We start from the raw sequence: 25,150 nt of genomic DNA on the forward strand, positions 1-25,150 counted from the left end.
CCACTAGAACGAGTGACCGACCGACCACTAGACTGAGTGTCCTTATTTGTATTTAAAACTTAAAATAAAATAAATTCCACCACATTGTGTCACATCACTAAAAATTACATCGTCAGAAGACCAAGACACAAATTTTAATATTGTCCACAACAATTAACGATACGAGCATTATTGACTTAATTTTACATAAACAGAAACCCAATTGAGCACTTTCAAAATACAAATGACACGAATTTGCGGGACCTCCAAAATGATTAAATCTTTATTTTATTTTATTTTATTTTATTTTTAATAACTTTTCATTTATTTTTTTTAATAATTTTTCGTGTGATAAAAAATGATTTATGTGCTTTAAAACGTCATTTACGCGTAATAATAGCATCCATCACCGCATTTGGAACGCAGGGTGAAAAGGGAACAAGAACAGGCAATCACAATACAAATACCTTGAATCCTGATATGAAGCCCGGTATCGAACCATTTATTTTGAACCAAATAATAACGTCAGATTCACTGTTTCACTACCAGCATCTACAGTCAAATTTGAAATCAGATTCTCAAGTACAAAGAAAATCAAACGAATATTACCAACAAGCTTTCTACACAAGCTTTCCAGAATAAATGAGATCACGATTTTAGTTCACAGCTTAATCAATATTCTAGATTAAAAAAATATAAATTGCTCAACTTCATATTTCAGGGATACCAAAATAGTACTTGAGTTTCTCTTACCAGCAACCCATACCCAAACTTTTGGTGGGACAATTTCCTAAAGCTTTGCCGTCAACCCACTCGGAATTGGCTTCGAAGAACCATTATCCTTAATTTCATTATCTTTAGAATCCATTTCACATGTATTAGGTGGGACGTCTACTGCAGGGGAACAATTGAAGAATCCATGAGGCTGCACAAAAGGGAGCTTTGTAGGTCAGACTAATGGAAAACTTCTAGATGCAATGAAAATATGTAGCATGAACAAACCAATAAGATCAACACTCCAAAAAATCAATGACAAAAAACGCATTGATGGTCTTAAAATTAGTAGTCATTTGATGGAAAAGATGTGGTCCAGTGAGCATTTAACACAAAATGATACCAAATAAAAATTTACTGATATTACAGTGCCGTTCAAAGTTCTCTGGATTCAAGCACTAACATTTGAAAGTAAAAAAATAAAAATAAAAAAAGGATCAACAAACCACCACATAAAGTTCTCGACAGAAGTCATATAAACAACCAACTGAATCAAGTAATTACCGTGAGCATAAAACCAATGTGCTCTACTGGCATAACCGGCCAGTCTTCCAAACGGGGAACATGTGTGATTCCAAATACATACCTGAAAATAACAGTTAGTCTGAAGAAAATAAGACGAGGGTGGAACGTTCAAGTAAAAGGGAAAAAGAATATGAAGAAACTAATTTTTGACGTTTCAATAAAACAATAGATAAAAAACTGAACAGGCTATTGCTTGATGCAGTTACACACTTCAACATACCACTTTTACTAATTTAGCATTACAAATTTTGTTAAACTGAATACTTTCATGAAGTCCAGTAGGAGTGTGGAAAAAAGTGGGAAGGGTTACCAAAGAACTATATTAGTTTCTTCCAAAGATCGGTTCTGCTTAACCCATGTAGCTAGTCCTTCACTAACACGCGGATTTTGATTTGGAAATTCTCCTCCAGGAAACATCTCATTACGTGAATATGTTGTTACCCAGAAATTATGTTTCAAGAAAGCAGCTCTTCTTAAAAACTTGGCTTCCGAACCTGCCAACGGTAAGCAGTTTGAGCCAGGTACCAGCTTGTATCCCGTCAACTGGCCAGTTCTATTGCATGTTCTAGTGTTCCTTACCTGAAGAATTATTAAAATATTATCAGGTCTCGATCAAAACCCAAAAAGTCAAAAACAGTTAGAACCATGTTCGAATATAACATACAAAGACCTGCTTTTAAATGAAAGTTGGACGCAAGATGCCAACCCACAATAAGTAAACATTTTCGGGTGATAAAACCTAGAATTTTCAGCACAAGGTACAAAAGACACCGATTTGAAATTGTTTTCTTCCATAAGAAACCAATAAAAAAATTTAACAGACACTTATATGATATGATTGTATAGGCTGTGTAACAGCAATTTCTCATCATTGCAATCAAGTATTCAACAGTTTGACAAAATACAAAATTACCAATGTGGAGAAATCATATTCCAGAAGAAACCAATCAAATTACGAACAGTTTAACACCGATATTCAGAAGTTTGCTATAAAACCCACAGAAGACTTACAATCCAATGTCGAGCAGTCAAAGAATTACAATCTCGCATGGCTTCCAATTCAGATCTAAGCAAAGTCTCTTCAGCATAGAAAGCATTGTTATGAACATTATTCTCACCTGGTTCCTCAATTTTCATATTGACCTCCACAACCTACCAAACATCTTGAAAGAGTAAGAGTGTGTGCGTAGAAAATAATTTGATAAATAGTTTATTGGAGTAAGAGAAAGCTGTTCACAAGTAAAATTACAAATAAATCACGAAAGTATCCAATTCTGTTATTTCCACGTTAAAATAACAGTAAAATAGGCTTCTGAATACCTAAGGAACGGACGAGAGATATCACAAACTTGCAACTTCGGGCTGGGATGAAATAAAAAATTAGGAAGTTGACATAAATCATGGTGAAAAAGTGGAGCACTTAATGAGTTTTGTGTATAAATGTTGACGAGTTCAATCTAAAATTATAATCAATAATCCTTTAAGATGAAACATTATTGGAGAAAATATGCTTTAAAGGTCTTCAGATATTTCTGCAGGATGAGAACTTACTGAGACTAGGACTATCGCAATGACCACTTTACTCATGTTTTAATCAAAATAGGTATGCAATGACCACTTAAATTGATTCATCTAGCACTTAAAAAGTACAAAGGATAAAATAGAAGTTAATTCTATTATAAATTAATGTTTATTAACAGAGTCATAAAATGATAAAGCATAACCTAGTTGGGGGGTTCGTAATACGGTTTGGTGCGGTTTGTTTTGAACATTAAAAAAAGAAAAGAAAAAAAAACACCGAACCAAACCAAACCAATTTTTTAATTTGATTTAGATCGGTTTTGCGGCTTTATAATATAATTTAGTATATGTATTTAGTCTTAATCTTTTTTAAACAATGGCTTAATCTTATATGATAATGAACAATTTCATTCTTTAGTCAACTATAATTAAATATTTGTTTTTTCAACATTACACTATACTTTTACAACCAAGGAAAAAACAAAACACAAATGTGTTTATGTTGTATCTATACATTGTGGCATAAATACTACATAATCCCTAGAATCTACCTCTCATAAGCCTAATAAATCTGCTGTACACGTCTATACAATATTGCAAGAAATTCAAAACATAAACATCAATCTTAGTATACGGATTGCTTTTCTAATAATTTCTCTTTTTGGCTTTAGCACTTTTCTCCCTCAAAACTAATAATGTAACATTCACACCATCAAGTAAACTCTTCCTCCACCTCATTCATGTGTTAAACATATTATTTTATAAGTATGAACCAAGTTAGGTACATTAACTTTTCGTCTCATATACGTATTCTCTAGTATATAATTGAAATAATAATTAATATAGTAATATTTAAATAATTGATTTTGGTTCAATTTGTCTTTTTTCAGTTCTGAATTCAAAAATTTTCGATTTTTATTGGTTATCAATTTTTTGGATTGGTTACGGTTATTTTTTTGGTTCGGTAACCTCGTAAAGTAAAATTTAGTAACTAAATGCAAATTACCTGATTCAAAGCTTCACCTGGTTTAGAATCAACAGACATGTCCATACGAGCAACAAAAAAGTGTTGATGAACTGGTGCATATAGACCAGGTGCAATCATGGTTCCATATTTTCTAAACTCTCCAGGCAGCAAGGCCCCTAGGCTAAGAATTCCAGTAAGCTTGACTTCAGCTTCAATCCTTCCATCCTGAAAAAACACACACCACCATTTTCCAGAGTTAAATATCATACGACGGCAATATAAAAATAATGCATGAAAAAGTAAACCAAAATTTGAAGCTGAAAGTTCCTTCAACCAAAAATACAAAGGATAAACAGATGAGGAGTCTTTCAATAATATAAAAGGGTGATCAGATACTGATGCTTGTGAATTTAACAATAATTAAATTTATCTTAAAATGGCATTGATGTATGCTAATTTATCTTAAAAGGATATGAAACCCACTTGCCTGATAAAAGTGCCAAAAAAATCCATACTCATAGTTAGCCACGGTACACATGAAAGATGCAGTAAGTCTCCTAGATCTTCGGACTTCTGCTAAGCCAGTTCTCCAGTCTTGATGCTTCCAGAGAATTCCGTGATCCTCTTCATGTAAACATACACAGTTTTCAATTGTTTCCACCCCACCGGTGAAATTAGTGAAGTGAGCATCAAAATACTTGATGTAGCCCAAACAATCACATCCCTGTAACAACAAACATTGAGCTCAGACTATAAGTCCCATTCACGGAGAACAATGTCAGATTAGAAGAAGCAAGAGGACATATATGATATTCTAAAAACCTTCTTGAGGGAATGTGCATTTTTTCCCAAGCCATCTTCCCCAGCATCAAAAGCATTTTTCCGATAATGTGGGTCGTTGGGATCTCCATACGGAACAACCATCTCCACAAAACTCAGCCTATGAGCAACAGGCCTTCGCCCATGACTACCATCAACATATGCAACAGAATATATAACCAAACCTTCTTTGGGTGTGAATCCAATACGAAAATTCCACTGTTAACAAATGAACAAGAAAGGCAAGTTATATATATCAAGTTTCAAATTATAGTTTCAATGAATCAACTCTTTTGACATTTCCAGTGACAAATTCAAAAAAAGTAACCTAACATCTACCTTCTGCCATTCAACAAAATATCCATTGACACGGAAGCTTGGACCTTCAGGCTGAATAATTTGCAACGGTTTTACGTCACTTCTATCAGAGCCACCTCTGGTTTCACCCGGAGTATAATTCCTCAAGGGATCAACTGGTGGAAGGGGAACAAGTTTACGATCTTCAAACTCTATCACCACCATGTTTTGCATATCAACAAGAACATAGATGCCCTCAACTGGGCGGGCATAGCCATTTTCCATGGGGCAGTCACTCTCAGATTGGCAAAATATGAGGGGTTTAGCAAGTCTTCTCCCAGGCGCATCTGCTTCACTATAATAACCAACACACCTGCGACAGGGTTATGCAGAACAAAAGTTTCAATACAAGTAATGCAAAGGGAACGAATAATAATGTCTCCAGACAAGAGATCCATCAACAATGAATATCCAACTAAAATTACCAGGGATCGACCATTACAAGGTCCATGTCTTCAATACCCCTTTTCTTCATAGCCTCAATAAATGGGGGAAAACTTTTGACTACAGCCTCACATTCTGCATATTCCTCAGCATCCTGAATATAGAGAGAATTTTAAGGAATTGAGGTTTGTAGAATATTAAAACTGCAGCAGCTTGAAAATGTTGGACATATGCGCAGAGATAAATCACTTCACAGCTTTTCAAAACTTTACACTTCTAATTATCTTGAATAACAAAACTTGGACATCCAATTTCAGATTTAAACTTTACCGATACACTAAATCAATCACTGTTATTTCCCACTGATGGCAACGGGGCGACATGCAGTTTTGACCATTTAATTTGTAGTTTGTTGGATTGAAAAAACCAATACGTGAAAGATATAAGTAGAGCAAGCATAGATTGAAAAATCTTTAGATTAAATTCTTTTTGTGATCAATACAGACAACCCAAAAAAATAGTGACAAATATGTAGAAACACTAAACAAATTATTTTGGTTAAATTTAATTTTTTAATCAGGTTTGTTATTCACTATTCATAAAGGAAACTGTCATAGTCTCATTCATAAGTAAAAGCAAGCCAACTAACTATAGAGAAAGCTATCAACACATTCAGTGACCGGTTCCAAAAATGTCTGCCAAAATCTAAACCATCATTAAGGGGTAAAATTATTTAAAAACAATAAAGTACCACACGATGGTTAGAAAAGGAATCAGAAGTCATAAGGTAAAGACCAACATACCATTGGAGGCTGAACATCAGGAACAATATGTGATGAAATTACTTTTCCTCGGTGATGACCACCTCGAGTTACAGCATGTACTTGTGACAACTCAACAATCCATATACTAGTCAAGTTAGATTTCTTATTGTAAACAACAAGTCTAGCACATCTTGGAGGGAGTTTAGTTGGAATTAAAGGTCCTCCTCTAGTTCTGGGCAGTAATGATGGTTGGAAAGGCGGAAAGAAATATGCATCTGCCAGTGCAACAACATTTTTATCGGGCTCCAGTAAAACTACTTCAATGAAGCGCATACTATCTCTAAGCTGTAAGATATAATAGAATCGGGAAGGAGATGAAACATCATAAGTAATCACTACTTGAACTCATTTAATTGTTTCCAGCACCATCCAACTTTCACTTAAACAAAGAATAAAAATACAAATACAAAAAAAAAAAAATCATACTGTAGCTGACAACCTCAGGAGTAGCTCCAGCGGCCCTCACAGTTGCCACGGCCACTGATATTTCAGCAGAAGTTAAAGGGTCCAAAGGGTGGCTGGACTGGGGCCTTGGCATTGCAGTGACTCCTATGCAATATTACAACAAAAATAGTAACATAGTTTAGCTAACATTAAAAAAATGCGAAAGCAATCAGAACCTACATTCAAGAACTTTCAAAAAAATGTTAAGTAAGAGTGCTTGTTAGATTTCCTTCTGACTTGTTAGTTCTAAACACTGTTTTCTAAACAAGTTGCCACCACTCAGCAATCAATACCTCATCCAAAATATAAGTTCGGAAAAACTAAAATCCCAAAAACCGAAACAGATGAGAAGCATTCATGTTCTCTCGTTCTCACTTGAGTTTCGTGTTCCCAACTCGAGAGTGGTTATCATTTCCATGATTAAAAGCATACGACGATAAATACACGCAAGCACACAATCGTTTGCCACATATCATTTCACATACCATCCTCGTAATATACATAGCAGCATGAGTCAGCCATATCGTTTTTAATTACTCATGGTTCTTCATACCTTAACAGCACAATCCTACATTTTAGTCTGTTAAACGAGATCAAAAATATATACGTAGACATGAATGATCTCTAGGCATAGAGAGAGGAGCTTAAGGATTATTCTGTTGCTGCAAATAAGTAATTAAACCCTTTTTTTGTATTTTAATTTTTTTAAAAATTGAGGTATTCGATTTGATGTGACGTAAAAAAGAGAAAGAGAAGTGAAAAGATGTTATGTTAGGTACCCTTGGTAGCAGAGGCATTGGTGGAGGAATCGACGGGACGAATGAGAGGGACGTCGGTGGCGGCGTTCCACTCCTGCGGCGGGGCGGCGGCACGGGGAATGGCGGCGGAGTCGGCGGCGGGACAGCAAGAAGAGGACGGCGGCGGCGGTAGTGGTGGCGTCGCCTTTTGCGAAGCTGTGGCCATTGCAGAGGATTCGCTATCTCACCGATTCCGCCACCCCAATAGGTCTCAGCACAGTACACTGACATACAGCAATTCACCCTCCTATTCTTCTTTTTCTTCTTCTTCTTCTTCCTTCTTGTTCTTGTTCTTCTTCTTCTTCCACTGCACCAGCAACGTGATCTGAAACAAAGAAACAAACCGCCAGAGAAAGTGCAATGAATGAATAAATAGGAAGCAGAGCCAGCTGTGATGATGGACACGAAAAAAAGACTAACTCTGGTTATATACTGCCAGATCAAGCCACGTGTTTTGAGTTTTAACTCTCCTAATTCTCATCTTTTCCCATACCATTATCATCGTTAATTACTCTTCCTATAGCAAAATCTTACTCCATTAACAACGCGAATCTTCATCTTAATTGTAATATTATTTTTTTTTTGTAAGATCACAGCTAATAAATACCAACGGCAACATTTTATATGGTTTTTAATAAAATGTAAAATTGACATAAAATTAAGGCTAAGATTTCAGTTAAGGCATGAAAAAAGTGAGATCCATTATATGACATGCAACTGAAGAATAAAATTAGAAAACCTAATGAAAAATTAAGGAAAGATAGTGTAGTTGGGTGTACGTATTTGGATGGAGCTGAAATGATTCTTTGATACAGAGTTTTACATTAAAATAGTTTTATTTGATTTTTGTATGTTTTTAAAGTAGATTACAAATTTTGATATCGCATTGAGAAAACATAACACATTAAATATTTAAGGTGACATTTGCAGTATTATTTATCATTTACACTTCAATATCACGTGCAACTTATATTATCATGTTGTTATCTTAATGGGAAAAGATTAACTTTTTTAATGAAAACAAGAATTATATTAAAATGAAAAAAATTGAAAAATAATACTAAATAATTTTGAGAAAAAAATATATTATACCTAAAAATGAATTAAAGTTGATGAGATTTGGAAACAGGATAAAAAAAAGAGAATGGGGTAAGAGAGGGAGAGGACTTATCAATGGGGTCAATACGATAAGCTGGTGGGGGGGTTGATAGGACGATCTGCTTTTGGGTTTGTACGCTTTCATAAAGTCCAAACAAGTAATAATAACCATTTTTGACATGACAACCATGCTTTGCTTCATTCTATGAAAGCAGGCCAAATTAACAAGCAAGCCACTGTCACTGAATCAGGGTTCGTCTCTTTCGTGTCTATTGACATTAATTTTACGATAAGGTTCAGAGGTGACCCTATTAAAAGTTAAGAAGGAAAAATTATGTATAGTCAATACAATACATATAATTTATTAAAGCTTCTTTGTATAATTTGAAGTAGGGAATGAGAAAGGAGAAAGTGAAAATCCAAAGAAAAATATACATGTTTTGATAGGTGAAAAGTATGAAGGAAAAGTTTCATGGTAATTTAAGATAGGATCGCGAACTGTCATGTGTCAACACAGTATTGGAGGAGATTAAAATAATTATTTTGTTTAAAAAAGGTAACGTGAGAAAAGTATAATCAAAATACCCTTACTTTTTTCATTATGAAAAAGAGAGTTCATTCTCTCTACAATTCAAATCCTTCGTTTTCTTTTCACTTTGTGTTTTCTCTCCAGTCCTTCGTTCTCTTTGCACTCTCATTCAAGGTGTGTCTTCTTCTCTGTTGAAGGTTTGACTTTTTTTTGTTGAAGGTGTCTCGTTTTTTTGTTGAAAGTACGTCATTTCTTTCTTTAAGGTCTCGTTTTTGTTTTTGTAAATGAAAACTCTCTTTTGTTTGTTCAAGGTCTCACCTTTTTTGTTTGATTCCGAAGATTGTATTGCGCGAAATGGAATTGTCCGGTGAGAGCAAGGTATATGTCGTATGACCTTTGGTTTTTTCCTATCTCGTTTCAGTTTTTGCCCTTTCCTTTATTGTTAGAATTTCCTTTTATGGTTTTATACAATTGTAATTTTTATTAAATTTCAATTCGTTGATGATGTTGGTGCATCAAGCAAAGAAATTTGTCACTCCTTTGTGAAAGCATCAGCTAATACAATTGGAGAGGATTTGAAAGAACAAAAAAACCAACATGTTAAAAACAACCTTATGAAGGACACATTGTAGAACCCTGTACATTGTAAACCCTGTACATTGGATATCGTCTGAAACATGAGTGAATTTTGTATATAGTGATTATTGGCAGTAGGAGATCAATGTAGATAGATGTAAATGTAAATGTAAATGTATTGAAATAAATATTTTGAATGTTAATAAAGATACAGGTTATTCCCTTTGTGATTGCCATTTTCATTTGAATTGTTGTTGGTCATCGTTGTTGATCATTCATCAGTTTTGATTTTATGAACAATTTATATTCCATTTCAATGTCCTTCATAATCGAAATTTGCCATGTCCATTGTGGATGAAAGTCCATTTTTAGGCAAGACATGCCTTGGTAATCGATTACATTATCCTTGTAATCGATTACCAGGGTCTAAATGACTTTTTGTTCAAAAATTTGGTGCGCACTACCTGGCTATAACAGTCGCACTCCTAGGGTAGATTTTTTACATTAAGGAGGATTTTTTGAATATTTTGCAATGGGTAACACGTCTTGGTAATGGTTGATGGTGAGAAGTGCTTGTAAACTGTAGTTTGCCTACTCCATTGTGGAGGAAAGACCCAATGTGGTTGTAAACTGTAATTTGCCTACCCATCACCGTTAAACTCACTCACCTATCTAAAATAAGAAACATGAAATATTAACCTGAAAGTAAACTCATTTAGGAAGCTTAGAAAAACATTGTTTTTGGGAAATTAACTACACCTAATATAGTGGTCTAAAAATTATGAGTTAGTAGTCATCTCAAAACTCTTTGAGTCTAGATTCCAATAAAATAAGAATCAACTCATTTGGAATTTGGTGGAGAAAGTTAAGAGCAAAACAAGCAACAAAGGTCAGAAAAACAGAGTTAGAGAGTGTTGTTCATCCAGTTGGGGAGTATAGTTGAAATTTCTGTACAAATGACCATTTTTTCTCTGGTAATCGATTACAAGACCCCTGTAATCGATTACCAAGGCATAAAATGGTAAGAAATGCTTATGGATCTCATCTAACTTACATGAAAGCACCCAAATGACATTTTTTCTCAACAATTCAATGACCTAACATGTTCATTGTTGCACTAAACACCACTCATGACCATTAAACTCACTCACCCGTCTAAAATAACAAACATGAAACAATAACTTGAAATTAAACTCATTTAGGAAGCTTAGAAAAACGTTGATTTTGGGAAATTAATTGCACCTAGTACAGTGGTCTAAAAACTTAGTTAGCAGTCAATTGAAAGTTGTTTGAGCCTAGATGCTAACAAAACAAGAATCAACTTATTTGGAGTTTGGTGGAGAAAGTTAAGAGCAAAATAAGTAGCAAAGGTAAGAAAAACAGCATTGGGGAGTGTTGTTCATCCAGCTGGGGAGTATAGTTGAATTTTTTGTACAAATGACTATTTTTCCTCTGATAATCGATTACAAGACCCTTGTAATCGATTACCAAGGCAGAAAATGGCCACAAATGCTTATGGAACTCATCTAACTTACATGAAAGCACCTAAATGACATTTTTTCTCAACAAGTGTAAATTGTTGAAGTAAACACCAACCATGATTAATAAACTCAATCATCCATCATAAAAAGTGGAAAAACTCGCCCAAAAACACAGAAAAACTATAACAAAATTGAAATTGTATTCATCAAAATTGAAATTTTATTGATATAATATTTAATAAGTACATATTATCCATCATTTTTAATGTCGTTTTCTATACTAAAAAGGTTTACAACTCTCATACAATCAAAGTCTCTACACAATAACTCAACATCCTATAATAATTGTAAGTCTAGCAACACTTGTTCTCTTCACACGTCGTTGTCTAGAATCCAGTCACTTACATATTTTTGTCTAAATCCGAGCAACTCCTCTTGAAATCAACACAATCAACTTAAAGATATTACCACAACATCAAAACCATCAACACATTCATCAAGTCTTTTAACAAATGTAATGTTACTTACATTGGTGCTACCAACCTCGACATTGCGAAAAGCCAAAACCTTGAAGAAAGGACACACCTTTACTCCTTGATGGACATCGGGACAATGGGGAAGAGGCCGAATGTGCTTCGGTGGAGAGGACAACGGGAAAAATACGCTAACAAAAACAGGGAAGACGAAGAAAGGGAGAAATATGCTTTGGTGGAGAGGAAGAACGAGACAAAGAAATAATCTAGTGAGACTCTAGTGAAGACATAGTGAGACCAATGGTGGAGAGATTGATTCCAATGGTGGAGAGAGACGACGGAGAGGGAGTGAGACCATTGAGACTAATGGTGGAGAGAGATGGGCAAGGGAGAGAGAGTGAGACCGCGAATGAAAATAAATGTTTGCTTCCTTAGACGAAACCGTGAAAAGGAGAAAACCAATTTCTCTCTGCCTTCCCAAAATGCCCTCAACATACATTTCATTTTGGAAAAGTAATATTTGAAATGGACCAATTGTCATCCACCATGTCGCATTGTCAAAAAGTTGGCAAGATTTGGTTGTTAAAGAAACTTTATCCTTTAAGATAATGTGTCTTAATATGTTTTGGATACATGTTTTGAATGTTTTTGCTTTGATAAAGATAATGTGTCTTAACATGATTCTTTTGGGATCAAGATGAATTTTTATTTGTTTCAAATTGTTAAATTAATCTAATTTTTTTATGTAAAAGTAATTATATCATATGAGAGTAAGAAAAGCTAGTGACTTTTTTTATATCGTACATTAATTTATATTATTTAAGTATAGGGGTGACATGATAATTTGATTTGAGAAAATTGGTTTATTTTGATGAATTTTGAATGTTTGATGGTTATTGAACTAAGAGTATAGAGAATCGGTTTGAGACATGTTATGTCTTTAGAATTTATGTGAGTATTAATGAATTTAGATACATCAATTGAATGAAATTTGTTTAATTTAAAATTATTTTGAATTAAACATATCAATTTTGGTATCAGAAAGGATTAGCAAATGCTTATATAGAACCATTTGGGTTATACGATATATTTGCTAAGTTTTTTAAATTATGCAGACACATTAAATGAGTCATATTCTCCATAAGAAAAATTCATTTAATTAAAATCTAGAGAGTTTAGACTTTCTTGCTTGTTGATTAAGCCAAAACTCGCTAGCAAGCCTTTAAATAAAAAACCAAATTTTTAGTTCACTAAGCAAGTCAATATCTCACTAGATCAAATTAGTTTTTGTAAAAACCCTGAGAGCTGAGAGAATTGGTCATTGGATGAGTAAGGTCTCACTAGGTGAGCCTCTCCCAATGGTTAGTTCACTAGTCGAACCAATTTCTTTGTTGAGCGAGTTGTTCTTACAAGAACTTCCAAATGTTGCTCACTAGGTAATGAATGGTTATATTTGAAAATAAATTGAGATAAAATGTAAGCATGAAGAAAAATATGTGAATAAATATGCGATATGATGTGAACATAGTTATTTTCAAGAAGCTTGGCGTTGTCATTATCTGCACAGAAAAAGAGAGCAAAAGCAAACCAAAAAGAAGTACATTACATTCATGCATTTAATGTTCTTACGCTAAGATAACATTTAGGCATGATTCATAGTACAAGCGTTTAGTGTAAGTCTGTGTTTTTCAAAGTAGTATTTCATTTGCTAAAAATTCAGCATTTACTACTCCTTGTTTTATACATGCTTTTGTCAATCTCTTATAACTAATACGTCATTGTTTATCTTGCTTCCATTTAACAAGGATGTTCTAGTATATATTTCTCTTAGACGTTTTACTTACTAAAGAATATTTCGTTAAGTGTTGTATGTTAAACTTTAAAACTTGAGTTGCTAGACAATCTAGTCTCAATAGACGATTTGTCTTAACATAAAGTGTCACATTATCATGATTTTTCTACTAATTATCATATACACATTAAGTTGTTATTAATATTGTTTAATATCAACCTTGAGTCATAGGGTCCAAAAACTCTATAAATATACATGGTATTTCACTAGAAAAATACACATTCCCTTATACTTACCCTCTTTTACTCAAAACATTCAAACTCTCTTACTGACTTGAGCGTCAAAAGTCTTTTATAGATGGATCTGCCCTTATGTTCCAAACCCTCCCGAATGTTCATCAGAGATCTCAAAAGTCATTAAGATCATGCCACCCATCCAAAGGTTCACTCCAAGTCTCCAATAAGAATATTTGGCACCTATAGTGAGACCGAAAACGAGGTTCTAAAGACGAACCATCAATTCTCTTAAGTCCTCCATTAGGGGTCAACCTTCTTCATTTCTTTTAGACCTAGATTGGAGATTTATGTTTCGATATGTCCAATAGTCTCGTATTACTTAGGAATTAAGGTCAAAGAAAAGTTTAGATAATCATTCTTTTTCCACTCTTTGAGACAGCTTTTAGCAATAAACCATAATGAAACTTAATTTTTTCTAAGATTCGACTCTTGATTTATCTATGATTTCAATTAATTAAATGCTTATGTATGTTATATTTTCAATGCTTAAGCCAACTCTATATAAATATAATATGAGTTAATTTATTATAGTATTGATCATCTAAATTTGTAAATAATATCTTAGACACTCTAAAACAAACAATACATCAAAATGCATAGTAATTGAATCTATCAATGACAATTGACGAACTAGAAATCAGAATATTTATGATAGTTTTTATCAATTGTGTTTTTCTCTTTTAAAATTACGTAACAAAATCACTTTAATCACATATTCGTTTTAAACTTTAATTAAAATTTTATAATTTAAAAAATAGCTAATTAGAAAAATTAAGTACCTAAAAATTATTTTTAAAAAAGCTATTATAATTAAAAAAGTATAAACCAATGAATTTTTTTATTTTATATAAATAATGCTAATTTACATATTAGTAATTACTTTATAAAATTTTTTATCATAAATATATGATTATAATACATATACTAGTGTGTGTGTCAACTTTTTTTTCTGTAAAAATTTATTAAACTATAAAATAATTTTTATTAAAAATAATTGTAAAATAAATTATTTGTATAATTTATTATTAAACAATTTTTTATTATAAATAATTATTTGAATTTTAAAAAATAGTTATTATAAAATGGTAAAATAATTATTTCAATTTATAAAATAACTAAATTTATATTAACTGTTATTTAAAGAATGAAAGTGGAAATGTAGTTATTTGATTTTAAAATAAAAGTTATTTAAGAAGTAAAATTGGAAGAAAAATGTGTACACCAAATAAACTAATCCTCTTTATACATACATATATATATATATATATATATATATATATATATATATATATATATATATATATATATATATATAACTACAAATATAAAAAGTTAAAAGAATACTAAAATCTTTACTTAAGTGATTACTTAACTAATTTATAATTAAATTATATATACTTAAAGATATAGGAGATTTAAAAAAAAAATACTAAAATCATTATTGAAGTGATCATTTGATTATAAGAACGTAGAATTACAATTGAATTGAGTAAGAACTATTATAAAAAGAAAATTGTGACATAAGCAACAACTTAAGCTTGTCATATGTTTTATTCAGATTTGGTCAGACTTGCAAGTATAAGTCTACGTATAATATATGTCTTATGTTAAGGTGATAAAGTTTTTTATCGTTAAAGTTAATATGAATGGAGTGACCAGAAGCTCTTCAGGTTGATTCATTGTGCTGGGATTTTTAGAAAAAGGATAGGAAAAATATTAGAGGATTTTTTTTTTGTTATTTTGAGTTCAAATGCATTTATACAGATAAAATAATATATGTGATAAAGTTTTAATTAAAGACCGAAATGATATAAAGTAGTTCATACTATCTTATATGTGATAAAATTGTTTATATTCATGCTTTTAAGTTATTTACAGTTATTTAATATGAAATTTTACAAAAACATAATATTTAATACAATAAACAAGAATTAAAAATATAAATGTTTACCATCAAACACAAAATATTAAAATCATTTTCACTAAAAATCGATTTTACTATCTCAATCCATTGTTCATAAATATAATAATGTATAAATTAAATAACACCATATAAATTATTTAAAAATATAAAGATAAAACGAAAGTGCGGTGGTAATGATGCCACATAATTTTAACATGTGATACCATATCACATAACACACCGTAAACAAGGAAACGTGATGCAGCATGACATTGATATATATCTGCCCATTCAAACAACCATACGCATATACTTTTATACTAGAAAAAATGTCTCTTCAAGTTTTTTGGTTTTATTCAATTTTTATATTTTAATTAATTAATTTAGCATTTAATTTTAGAAACATGTAAATTGAGTGTTATAACTATGTGAAATATTATCACTATTACACAATTAAATAAAAAATTAATTTCGTCAATTAAAAATATTAAGGATAAAAGAAAGTTTCACGGAAAGTTTCATAAAAGTCAAAGAACAAAACATGGTTTTTCCTTTTTTACATATGAACGATTATGGTGTGGACCACCATGGTCATGCGCTACATGTCTACGGTATCCACATCCATCCCCTTTATAGTGCGCACATCATTCTTTTTCTCTTTTCCCAAAGTTAAACTTTCTCACTAGCCACCCATAGGTGACTTTTAATAGTGATTTTTTTCTTCTTTATATTTATTGATACATACTATCTATACCATTTTCTTTAGTCATTTTCTGAATCGAAATTAAATAGAACGCAATGGAAAAATAAACATTTAGTAATGATTAATGAGTTAACGTTGAAGTCATTTTCAATATTTGTTATGAACATACATTTTCTTATGTCCAAAATAAGTACATATAGGAATATATTAACCGTACCATGAACATTATTTAAGGTATAATTAATAGTTCTTAATTCCATTACTTATTTAAAATTTAAAATAATTAATTTTATTAATTATAAGGTGTAACACTCCGATTTCTGAGATGTCAGGAGTTATTAAAAATCAGTAAAATTCAAAATTTATATAACGCGGAAACGTAGTTAAAAAAACTTTATTTAAATACATTATTTCGAACAATAAAATAACGAAGGAATACTCTAATTATATTGTCTTAACTTGTAAAATAAAATAGATTTAAATGAATCCCAAGGTTATTGCCCCATCCTCTCTTAAGTCAATCACGCCTCTAGAACATCTCTGCAGAAGACACTCTGACGTTTTTTTTCTGAAAGTCTAAAGTAATTAAAAATATGGAAAATGTGTCTTACCCAAAATTAGACCTCTACTTATAGGGTTTAAAAGATTCAGACATATTAATTTACCTCTTAATGATCATTAATGTCACATTAATCGCTCATCAATAGCAGTTACCGATTACACTTTAACTCTGCTCAACTGCTGTCGTGTTTGATCGGTTGCGAAGTTATTTTCCATGCACCAACTGTTCGGTTCATTCAACCTAACACGCAGTAACATCCGATCGCTCAGCTCTCACCATATAGTAACAATTTGTAACATTATTTGTTCACGTATAACACATTATACGATCATTGTCGATAATTTCATTCACAAACATACAAGCACAAACATGTATGGGATAAGCTAATGATAAAACAATCATAACATTAAGATACATACATACTAATTATATCAACCATAATCAAACACACAACAAGATACATACCTTCTGATTATACTAACTATAATTAAACACATAACAAGATACATACCTTTTGATTATATCAACCATAATCAAACACCCCATACATAGTAGCAATAACAATAGGATTACTAATATTCTAACATAAACAATTCAAACATATTGAATTACTCAATCCTCAATCCCTTATCCTTGAACTTCGATCATCGATCATTGATCTCTAACCCTTGATGCCATCATTAACATCTCACACATAGACCCTTGGTCTATCCACTCATTAGCACACATGCTAACTACTTACTATAACCATTATAGTAAGACCACTACCAACATAACATAACCTGAAGCATCTCAAGTACCATGATCATCATCATAGATACATCACCATCATGATTATCCCAGTTATGAACAACACCATGAGTATCACTGTACCATAATACCATAGTGGAAAGAGTCCATCTCATTCTTGTACCCTACCTCACCGATTGTAGTCACTCCTACAACCTATTTGTAGCCTCCCTTACAGGACATTTGTAGCCTCCCCTACAGATCATCTCTTTCTAATGCATACAAGGGAAAAGGAAGCACCTATCTGTAGATAGAACCAGGATTTACGAGGTACAACATGTAGACTTATCCTCCACTGTCATGATCATCAATCACATACTCAGGTACATACCAACACTCACTCATGCTCTCTCTCAACCCCAAGTTAAATTGACCCTAAACATAACCATTAACCTCAATCTCTAATTATGATCATGTTCCACAATTCTTCAAGCTTAGTCTACGTCCATTCTTCATCAAATTTGTCATTTTTCACTAAAGTGGTCTGTGATAATCGATTATCTTTGTGAAATTTACCCAGAAACATCACGCAGGAAGGGATAATCGATTATCATCCTAGATAATAGATTATTCTCGAAATTGCACTCAAAACCAACATGTAGATAATCGATTATAACCAATGATAATCGATTATTGCCGAATCAAAACACATCCTAGACATGATTCAAGCATTCAAACATACATACATCAACCCTAAACCACGTGGAAACATATTTAACACATCATACACGCATTCAAGCATCACATACCCATGTAAATATACTCAAACACATATAATACATCACTTGAATCATCTAGATCCAATCATTGACATGTTATACCCTCAATAATAGGGTGCAAAAGAGTCTCCGATAAAAACACCAAATAAGGTTTTCAATAAGTCAAACTAACTAAGCATAATGCTTACAAATGAGAACCAAGAAGATGAAAATTCTCAACAACTTAGTTGTTGATGTAAGGCTATTTTCTCCCAAACTAGACCTCTAATGGACGATCCGAACAGTCATAATGAATAACAATAAGTCTGGAACCTACTGTTCAAAAATCAGCCTGACCCAACGCTCAACGACTTCATAACGACGAAAACACCAGTCCAAATTTTATTAAATTCTTCAAAATAGAGAAACTGATACGAGACTTTTTTTTCTCCCAAACTAGACCTTGGATTGATGATCTGAAATGTCAGCATAAAGAATCATACGTTTGGAACCCACTGTCCAAAAATCAGTCTGATCCAACGGTGAACAATTTCACAACGACAAAAACACCAGTGTAGGTTTTATGTTATGCGGGAATGACTTATTCTCTTCCTTTTTCTCTCACTTAATTTTTCCCTCTTAAAATCACTCTAATGTGTCCTACTAGTCTGACTCATCTCCACTAAAACAAAGTGAGACATAATGGTCCACATTATTTGGCTCATTCTCCACATAGGAAGGGAGCCTAATAATTCAACACTTACAACATATATTTGTATGAAAACCCCCAAACATCATAACTTTATTCTCCCTTAACATCAAACCCTTTGTTGGGATAACCCAACAAAACATACATAATACATTCATAGGGAAAACTTATCACAAATATTACATAAACCCTATGTCCATTCATACACAAATTCTTACCCAACAATAACCACAAATAATCATAACTATATACACATATATCAAAACAAGGATTACCAATCAAGATAATCGAGAACACATATAACACACAATCATAAACAAACAAATGTAAGCTTCCTCATACCTTGGCCAATCCTAAGGCTTTATCTATATTTCCCAAATACCACCAATCTTTCTTTGCACTAAGGGATTTCTTTTGTTCTTTCTCTTTTCTTCCAAACGTCTATCTCCTATGTTTTTCTCTTTGATTTTGAGTTTTTGGGGTTTCTAAACACCATCTGCCCTTTCTCTTATTATAATATATATTTTTTAAACCAATTCTATCTAAAGTCTTAATTCCCTTCTATCACATGTTTTCTATCCTTTTTATTTTAATTCAAACTTTTTTACTTCCTAAATCCCCTATTTAATTTCAACACCAATTAAATAAAGATAAAAACCTATTTTGCCCTTAGGCAAACATATAAATAAAATAAAATAAATAACATAAAAATTATGTTTTAACACATTCAAAAACATTAATTTCCAAAAAAAAATATTCTCAAAACTACATAATCCTATTTTTTGATATCATAAAGTATAATTAATAATTCTTGATTTCATTACTTCTGTGTTAAAATTTAAAATAATTAATTTTATTAATTAAAATAAGACATTGTTTAATATATAATTAATGATATTTAATTTTATTAATTTATGTTGAAATCTAAAATAATTAACTTCACCAATTAAAATAATATAAATTCATATAACAGATTTTCTAAAGACAATTAATACTTTTTTTGTGTTTTATTATTACAATAATTTTCTAGCATAAAAAAAAACACTTTAGAATTTATAATGTCTTAAGCAAAAATATTTATCTGACTCTTAGAAGGCGATGTCTCAGTGAAAGCTTGAAATGTGAAGACTTAAAACGTTTGAAAGGTATGGTAAAAAATCTCACTGAAATTTTTAGCCTTTTCCAAATTCTTCTCTAATGGAAATATTGTACTTTTTCATGGAAAAAAAATTCCCCTTTCTTCATATTGTGTTTTGTCACTCCTTCAAATTAATTTTTCTTGTTTGTTTTGAATATAAGTGAATGATAAATTTTGGTGTGAATAAAATAAATGATCAAAAGTTATATAACTTATGGCCTTTTTTGTCCTCTAAATAAAGTGATATTGTATTCATGATTATTGAGGTCAGAAGTTATTTAATGTCACAATTAACTATAAACTTCTGTAAAAGTAAAACTACATCATTAATTATAGTAAATATTTCGAAACTCTATTAATTTGCTTTTTCTGGTAACATATTTCTTAAAATTTGTGTAGACAAAATTGTCAAAAATTTATTGAGTTTAAATCTAAACTTTTAGATCTTGAAAATAACTTGCTTTTAGATCTTGAAAATAATTTTTAGATCTTTAGAGAAACGTTGTTGCGTATGTTCTTATTTTGAGAAATTATGTATTAGCATTTTAGCGATTTGCGTAACTTTTCATATAAGGCCTTAGGTTTTCATTTTATTTGAGCAAGTGTTTAGACGTTATAGGTCAAGTAGACACTTCTCTTCCTGAAAGAATGTTTCGTATAATGTTTATTGTTAAACTTCAAAACTTGGGTTGCTTTTACGTTAATAGTAGAAGCCCAAGCTCATGGAATTGTAGATCTTGTAGCAGTTTAATAAAAAATTGGCGGCAAAGGTTATTCTAATTAAATACAGGATTGGAATTTTAATTTTTTACGCTTCTTACTTTACATTTTCAAATAAAATCTCTAAGAGTTAATCTATTAATATACTATAAATAATATAGGCTATAAGGAATATAGAATATAAGTAATTCACGGTTAGGATAGATCTAAACCTGCTCATTATACAAAAATATAGATATATATAGTACGACTTACCTTGTTAACTATGAAACAACTTACTAGAAACACAAGATAGTCAATCTGAAACGTCACAAAATCCTCAACTCTCCAGGAATGCACTTAACACCAAGGAACATGTTCCAGACTCGTTCAACTTAAATACTAAGAAAAAACAAATTAAATTTTTTTTCAATAGTAGTAATAAGTTAAGATAGTGTAAATGCAAAAACTACATTCACACTATCTTAACTTAATATATAATTCTTATATATATAATTATATAATTCTTTACATTCTTCTATCTTGTATCAAATTTATGGTTCCGATTGGTGCAAAACCAATAATACTAATTTGCAATTTCATATGAGAAGGACTTTCCCATCGGTAACAAAAACAAGTTACTCATTAAGTAGAGAAAATATCATTTCAATTAAAAATAAAGTATGTTATTAATGAATGAATTTTATAGATTTTGTAAGAATGGAATAAGAGGGCCAATTATCCATCAAATTTTCATAATTATATACCATTACTATATAACTAGGTTTCGTTGTAAAAAAAATCTACTTACTCAGTATTGTTGCATAGGTAGAGTCACAAAGTGTAAATTGTACAAGTTAACCATTTAATGAATAAAGAATTAAAAGAGAAAGGCTAATATACAAAGAGGACATGGTAATTATGTGGAAAGTTATATTCAATGAAAGTCATGTGTACGACTTGGAAAGATATCTTTCGTACGTTTTAAGATCTACCCTGTAATATGGTATAAAAAAATTAAATTAAATTATTTTAACTCTTATAAAAGTTCTAAAAAAATAGATTCTCTTTTCACATTCATATCACATCGAAGTACTACATAAGAAAAAAAATTGCAAAATATAATTTTTTATCGTAAATTGATTAGTTAACATGTTAGTTAACTGTATTATGAAACACAGAAAAAAAAACATTAACTTATCAAATTCTCTATCAAGCTATGAAAAAATAAGACAAAAACAAATCCAGTATCTATTTTACATCAAACAATACGTACGTAGAGTAACTCTCAATATAGCATTAAAAGCAAGAAATGTAAGAAGATTAACTAATCAAATTCCTGTTGAAATAGGATTCATACAAAAAAAAGCACTTGTCATAATTTGATTATTAGGGACTTTCGAAAATCGTCGTGGTCAAAATATAACTTTCAAATTAAGTTCTGAATCAGTGAATGTTGCCAAAGGTAGTGGCAACTCATTTTACTTAACATAACTTAAGTAAAATTATCTATTTATCACTATGTAAAGGTAAGACAACTCCTTTTACATTTCCTTATTAATAAATGAAGAATCAATCATTAATATTAGTTGAAGTCTTCAAGTTAAACAAAAAATATATTTGGAAGCGTTTAACCAAAATTTGAGATATACTATGGTGCTTCAAGGCAAAATCAATAATGACAAACCATTTAGTTTTTAGATAGTTTTGAAAAGTAATTTTAGTCAAATTTTGTTCAATTAGAAGTAAATTAAAATATGCACTCTTAAGTCATCAATAAATCATTTTGAAACTCATAAAAATTGTAAAGTTTTAAAACCTAAGAAGAATTAAGCTACATACTACCCAAAAAATAAAAGTAAGAGGCATACAAAAGAATTTTGTTATTTGAATATTGGAGATTGAAAAGTAAGATATATATTTGAAAAAAATAATACTATATTAGCGTATAAAAAGATATTTTTGTTAAAAACACTAATTCACTTTTAGTATCATTAGTTGAATTTGTTTATACTATTTTTTTAAGTGACATTATATTTCCACTATTTTATAACAAGACTACATACTTTATACAATTGAATTTGTAAAACAGGTGAACTAATTAATGTTAACTTTGGTGCAGGAAAAATGAACAAAAGTGTGTAAGTTCATATGCCCATTTGCCAATTTGATGAAAATCACGAGATTCAAAGTAAAATTTCATATTATAGTTTGTAAAAAAATATAAAGCGTTCAGATATTACAAGTATTTGCCAATTTGATGAAAATCACGAGATTCAAAGTAAACTTTCATATTATAGTTTGTAAAAAAATATAAAGTGTTCAGATATTACAAGTATTTGCCAATTTAATGAAAATCACGAGATTCAATGTAAAATTTTATGTTACAGTTTTTAAAAGATAAGTGTTAGCTATTACAGGTTCAACTTGTAGGTGTAAATTTGTTTAAATTTTCAGAGACATTTCCTTTAGCCTTATTGGTTTTGTAATATCAATTAGGCAGACATTATCTTGCACATCTAGAATTTATACATCCCCAATTTTATGTACTAAAAGCTTTGAATGAAAATACATCCAATAAAAACAAATCTGGTCTACAAATGATTTTTTTAATACCTTCCCAGAAAAGAGTTGGACATGTTTGGTGAATACCTATTTTTCAGCAACAATAATAATGACAAATTCTTTCCCACAATGCTTCAGCCATAACCAGTTATGGTTTGCACTATAAAGATTTTTTTAAGTTTACATCATTGTTAGTCCATCTTTAGACTGACTGCATTTTTTATATCATTTTGACTCTTCATCCATATAACATGATTGTATGTCTAAAAGAATCATCTCTCAAAACTTTTAAAGAATCTTTTCTCTATAATTTTGATCCAAATAGCAAATAGGCCATGAAAATAAAATTTTACGTTTATACAGTATTCTCCAACATAACCACATATATATTCCTTATATGGAAATTCATTTCTCTCCTTCATATTTCTGAAATTTCTAATATTCTAAACAGCAGCACTCTTCAAACTGCAACACATGAATTCCATCACATCACATCCACACGTCCTCGACATTTATGTGTTCAACCCAAGTTGAAGTTTCCAATGGTTTGAATTGTTCTATTTGCCATCCCTCCCAAAAACACTCTCTTACTAAACTCTCAAATCAAATATCCCTTTTATCGAAACAAAGTAGGACCAATATTTGAGAAGCTCCCATTAGGAAACCATAGTTCTTTGATCGAAAGAAGACTTTGATGGAATTATTTGGATAGATAGATAGATATACGCGTTAGACATGTTCAACAAATTCCAAAATTCGATTCAATCCCAATTTCACAATAGACCAAATTAAAAAAGAGCATAATGATTTAAAGCCTAAGCAACAATGACAGTAAATAAAAAACAAAACGTATCGATAAAAAAAGAAAACAAAAAACCCTAATCGGTACCGTTAAAATCAAGCGGTGAGAACAACAGCGCCTCCAGCCTCCTTAATTTTCTTCTCGGCGATCTTGGAGACGAGCTTGGCCTTGACGACAAGGGGTTGGTTCTCCGGCAGAACGCCCTTCCCCAAAAGCTTGAAGTAGCCGAACCGCGTGACGTCGATGAGAGGCGCTTTGTTGTCCTTGGAGGCTTGGTCCTTAACTTGCTGAGGGACAAGGGACCATAGCTTGTCGATGTTAAGGATGGGGCAGTGGAACTTGTTGCGGAGCTTGTGGAAGTACCGCATTCCGACCTTCCCGAAGTACCCTGGATGGTACTTGTCGAAGAGGATCCGGTGGTGGTGCATGCCACCGGCGTTACCTCGCCCTCCGGGGTGCTTCCGGTGCTTCCCGATACGCCCGTGACCGGCGCTCACGTGACCCCTCTTCTTCCTGTTCTTCTTGAACCGCGTCGTCATCTTCTCTTCTCTTCTCACACACAACCACTCACCTCCTGCGTTGAGCCCTTGCAGCACCGGAACAACCAAATTAGGGTTTTCTAATTTATATCTCAAGCTTCTTCTTCTTCGGTTACTGTTTTGACCCTCACAGCCCAGGCCCAATACTAAAAACGCCTCTTTTTGTTCCTAAACAGGCTTGGAGTTCAGTTTTTATATGTTCTGCTATTTAGACCGTCGTATTAATTTTTCTATTCTCATCTCAATTTGTTCCTTCTATAAATATAAAATAATAAAGGGTTAAATATGTTTTTAGTCTCTAATCTATTGATCGTTTCTGGTTTTCGTCCCTCTTTCAAAATAAGGTACAATGTAGTCTTCATTCTTTTCGAAACGTTCATTTTAATCCTCGAAACTTTGGTTTTAGT

The 25,150-nt window shown here is 31.6% G+C and overlaps 1 protein-coding gene and 1 pseudogene across 2 annotated transcripts; both read right to left on the reverse strand.

The window, feature by feature from the left end:
* Positions 1-455: 455 nt before the first annotated feature.
* Positions 456-7,783, reverse strand: LOC124845772 (spermidine copper dependent amine oxidase 1-like). Of its 2 annotated transcripts, none has more exons than XM_047322933.2 (12): positions 7,374-7,783; positions 6,590-6,699; positions 6,130-6,435; positions 5,368-5,480; positions 4,925-5,255; positions 4,589-4,804; positions 4,254-4,490; positions 3,806-3,991; positions 2,290-2,430; positions 1,589-1,857; positions 1,258-1,339; positions 456-904 (listed from the first exon to the last, which is right to left on the reverse strand). In XM_047322933.2, the coding sequence occupies exons 1-12, from the start codon at positions 7,555-7,557 to the stop codon at positions 770-772; spliced, it is 2,310 nt and encodes a 769-aa protein (XP_047178889.2). In that variant the 5' UTR covers positions 7,558-7,783; the 3' UTR covers positions 456-769. The 2 variants fall into 2 exon arrangements, with proteins under 2 accessions (XP_047178889.2, XP_047178890.2); XM_047322934.2 differs by having other exon boundaries at positions 6,130-6,365; positions 6,577-6,699.
* Positions 7,784-24,138: 16,355 nt separating this feature from the next.
* LOC124842407 (large ribosomal subunit protein uL15x pseudogene) lies at positions 24,139-24,818 on the reverse strand (annotated as a pseudogene).
* Between the last annotated feature and the right edge of the window lie 332 nt (positions 24,819-25,150).

The sequence above is a fragment of the Vigna umbellata genome, chromosome 2 (assembly GCF_029865625.1).
Source record: "Vigna umbellata cultivar VRB3 chromosome 2, Vumbellata_1.0, whole genome shotgun sequence".
Lineage (NCBI taxonomy): Eukaryota > Viridiplantae > Streptophyta > Magnoliopsida > Fabales > Fabaceae > Vigna > Vigna umbellata.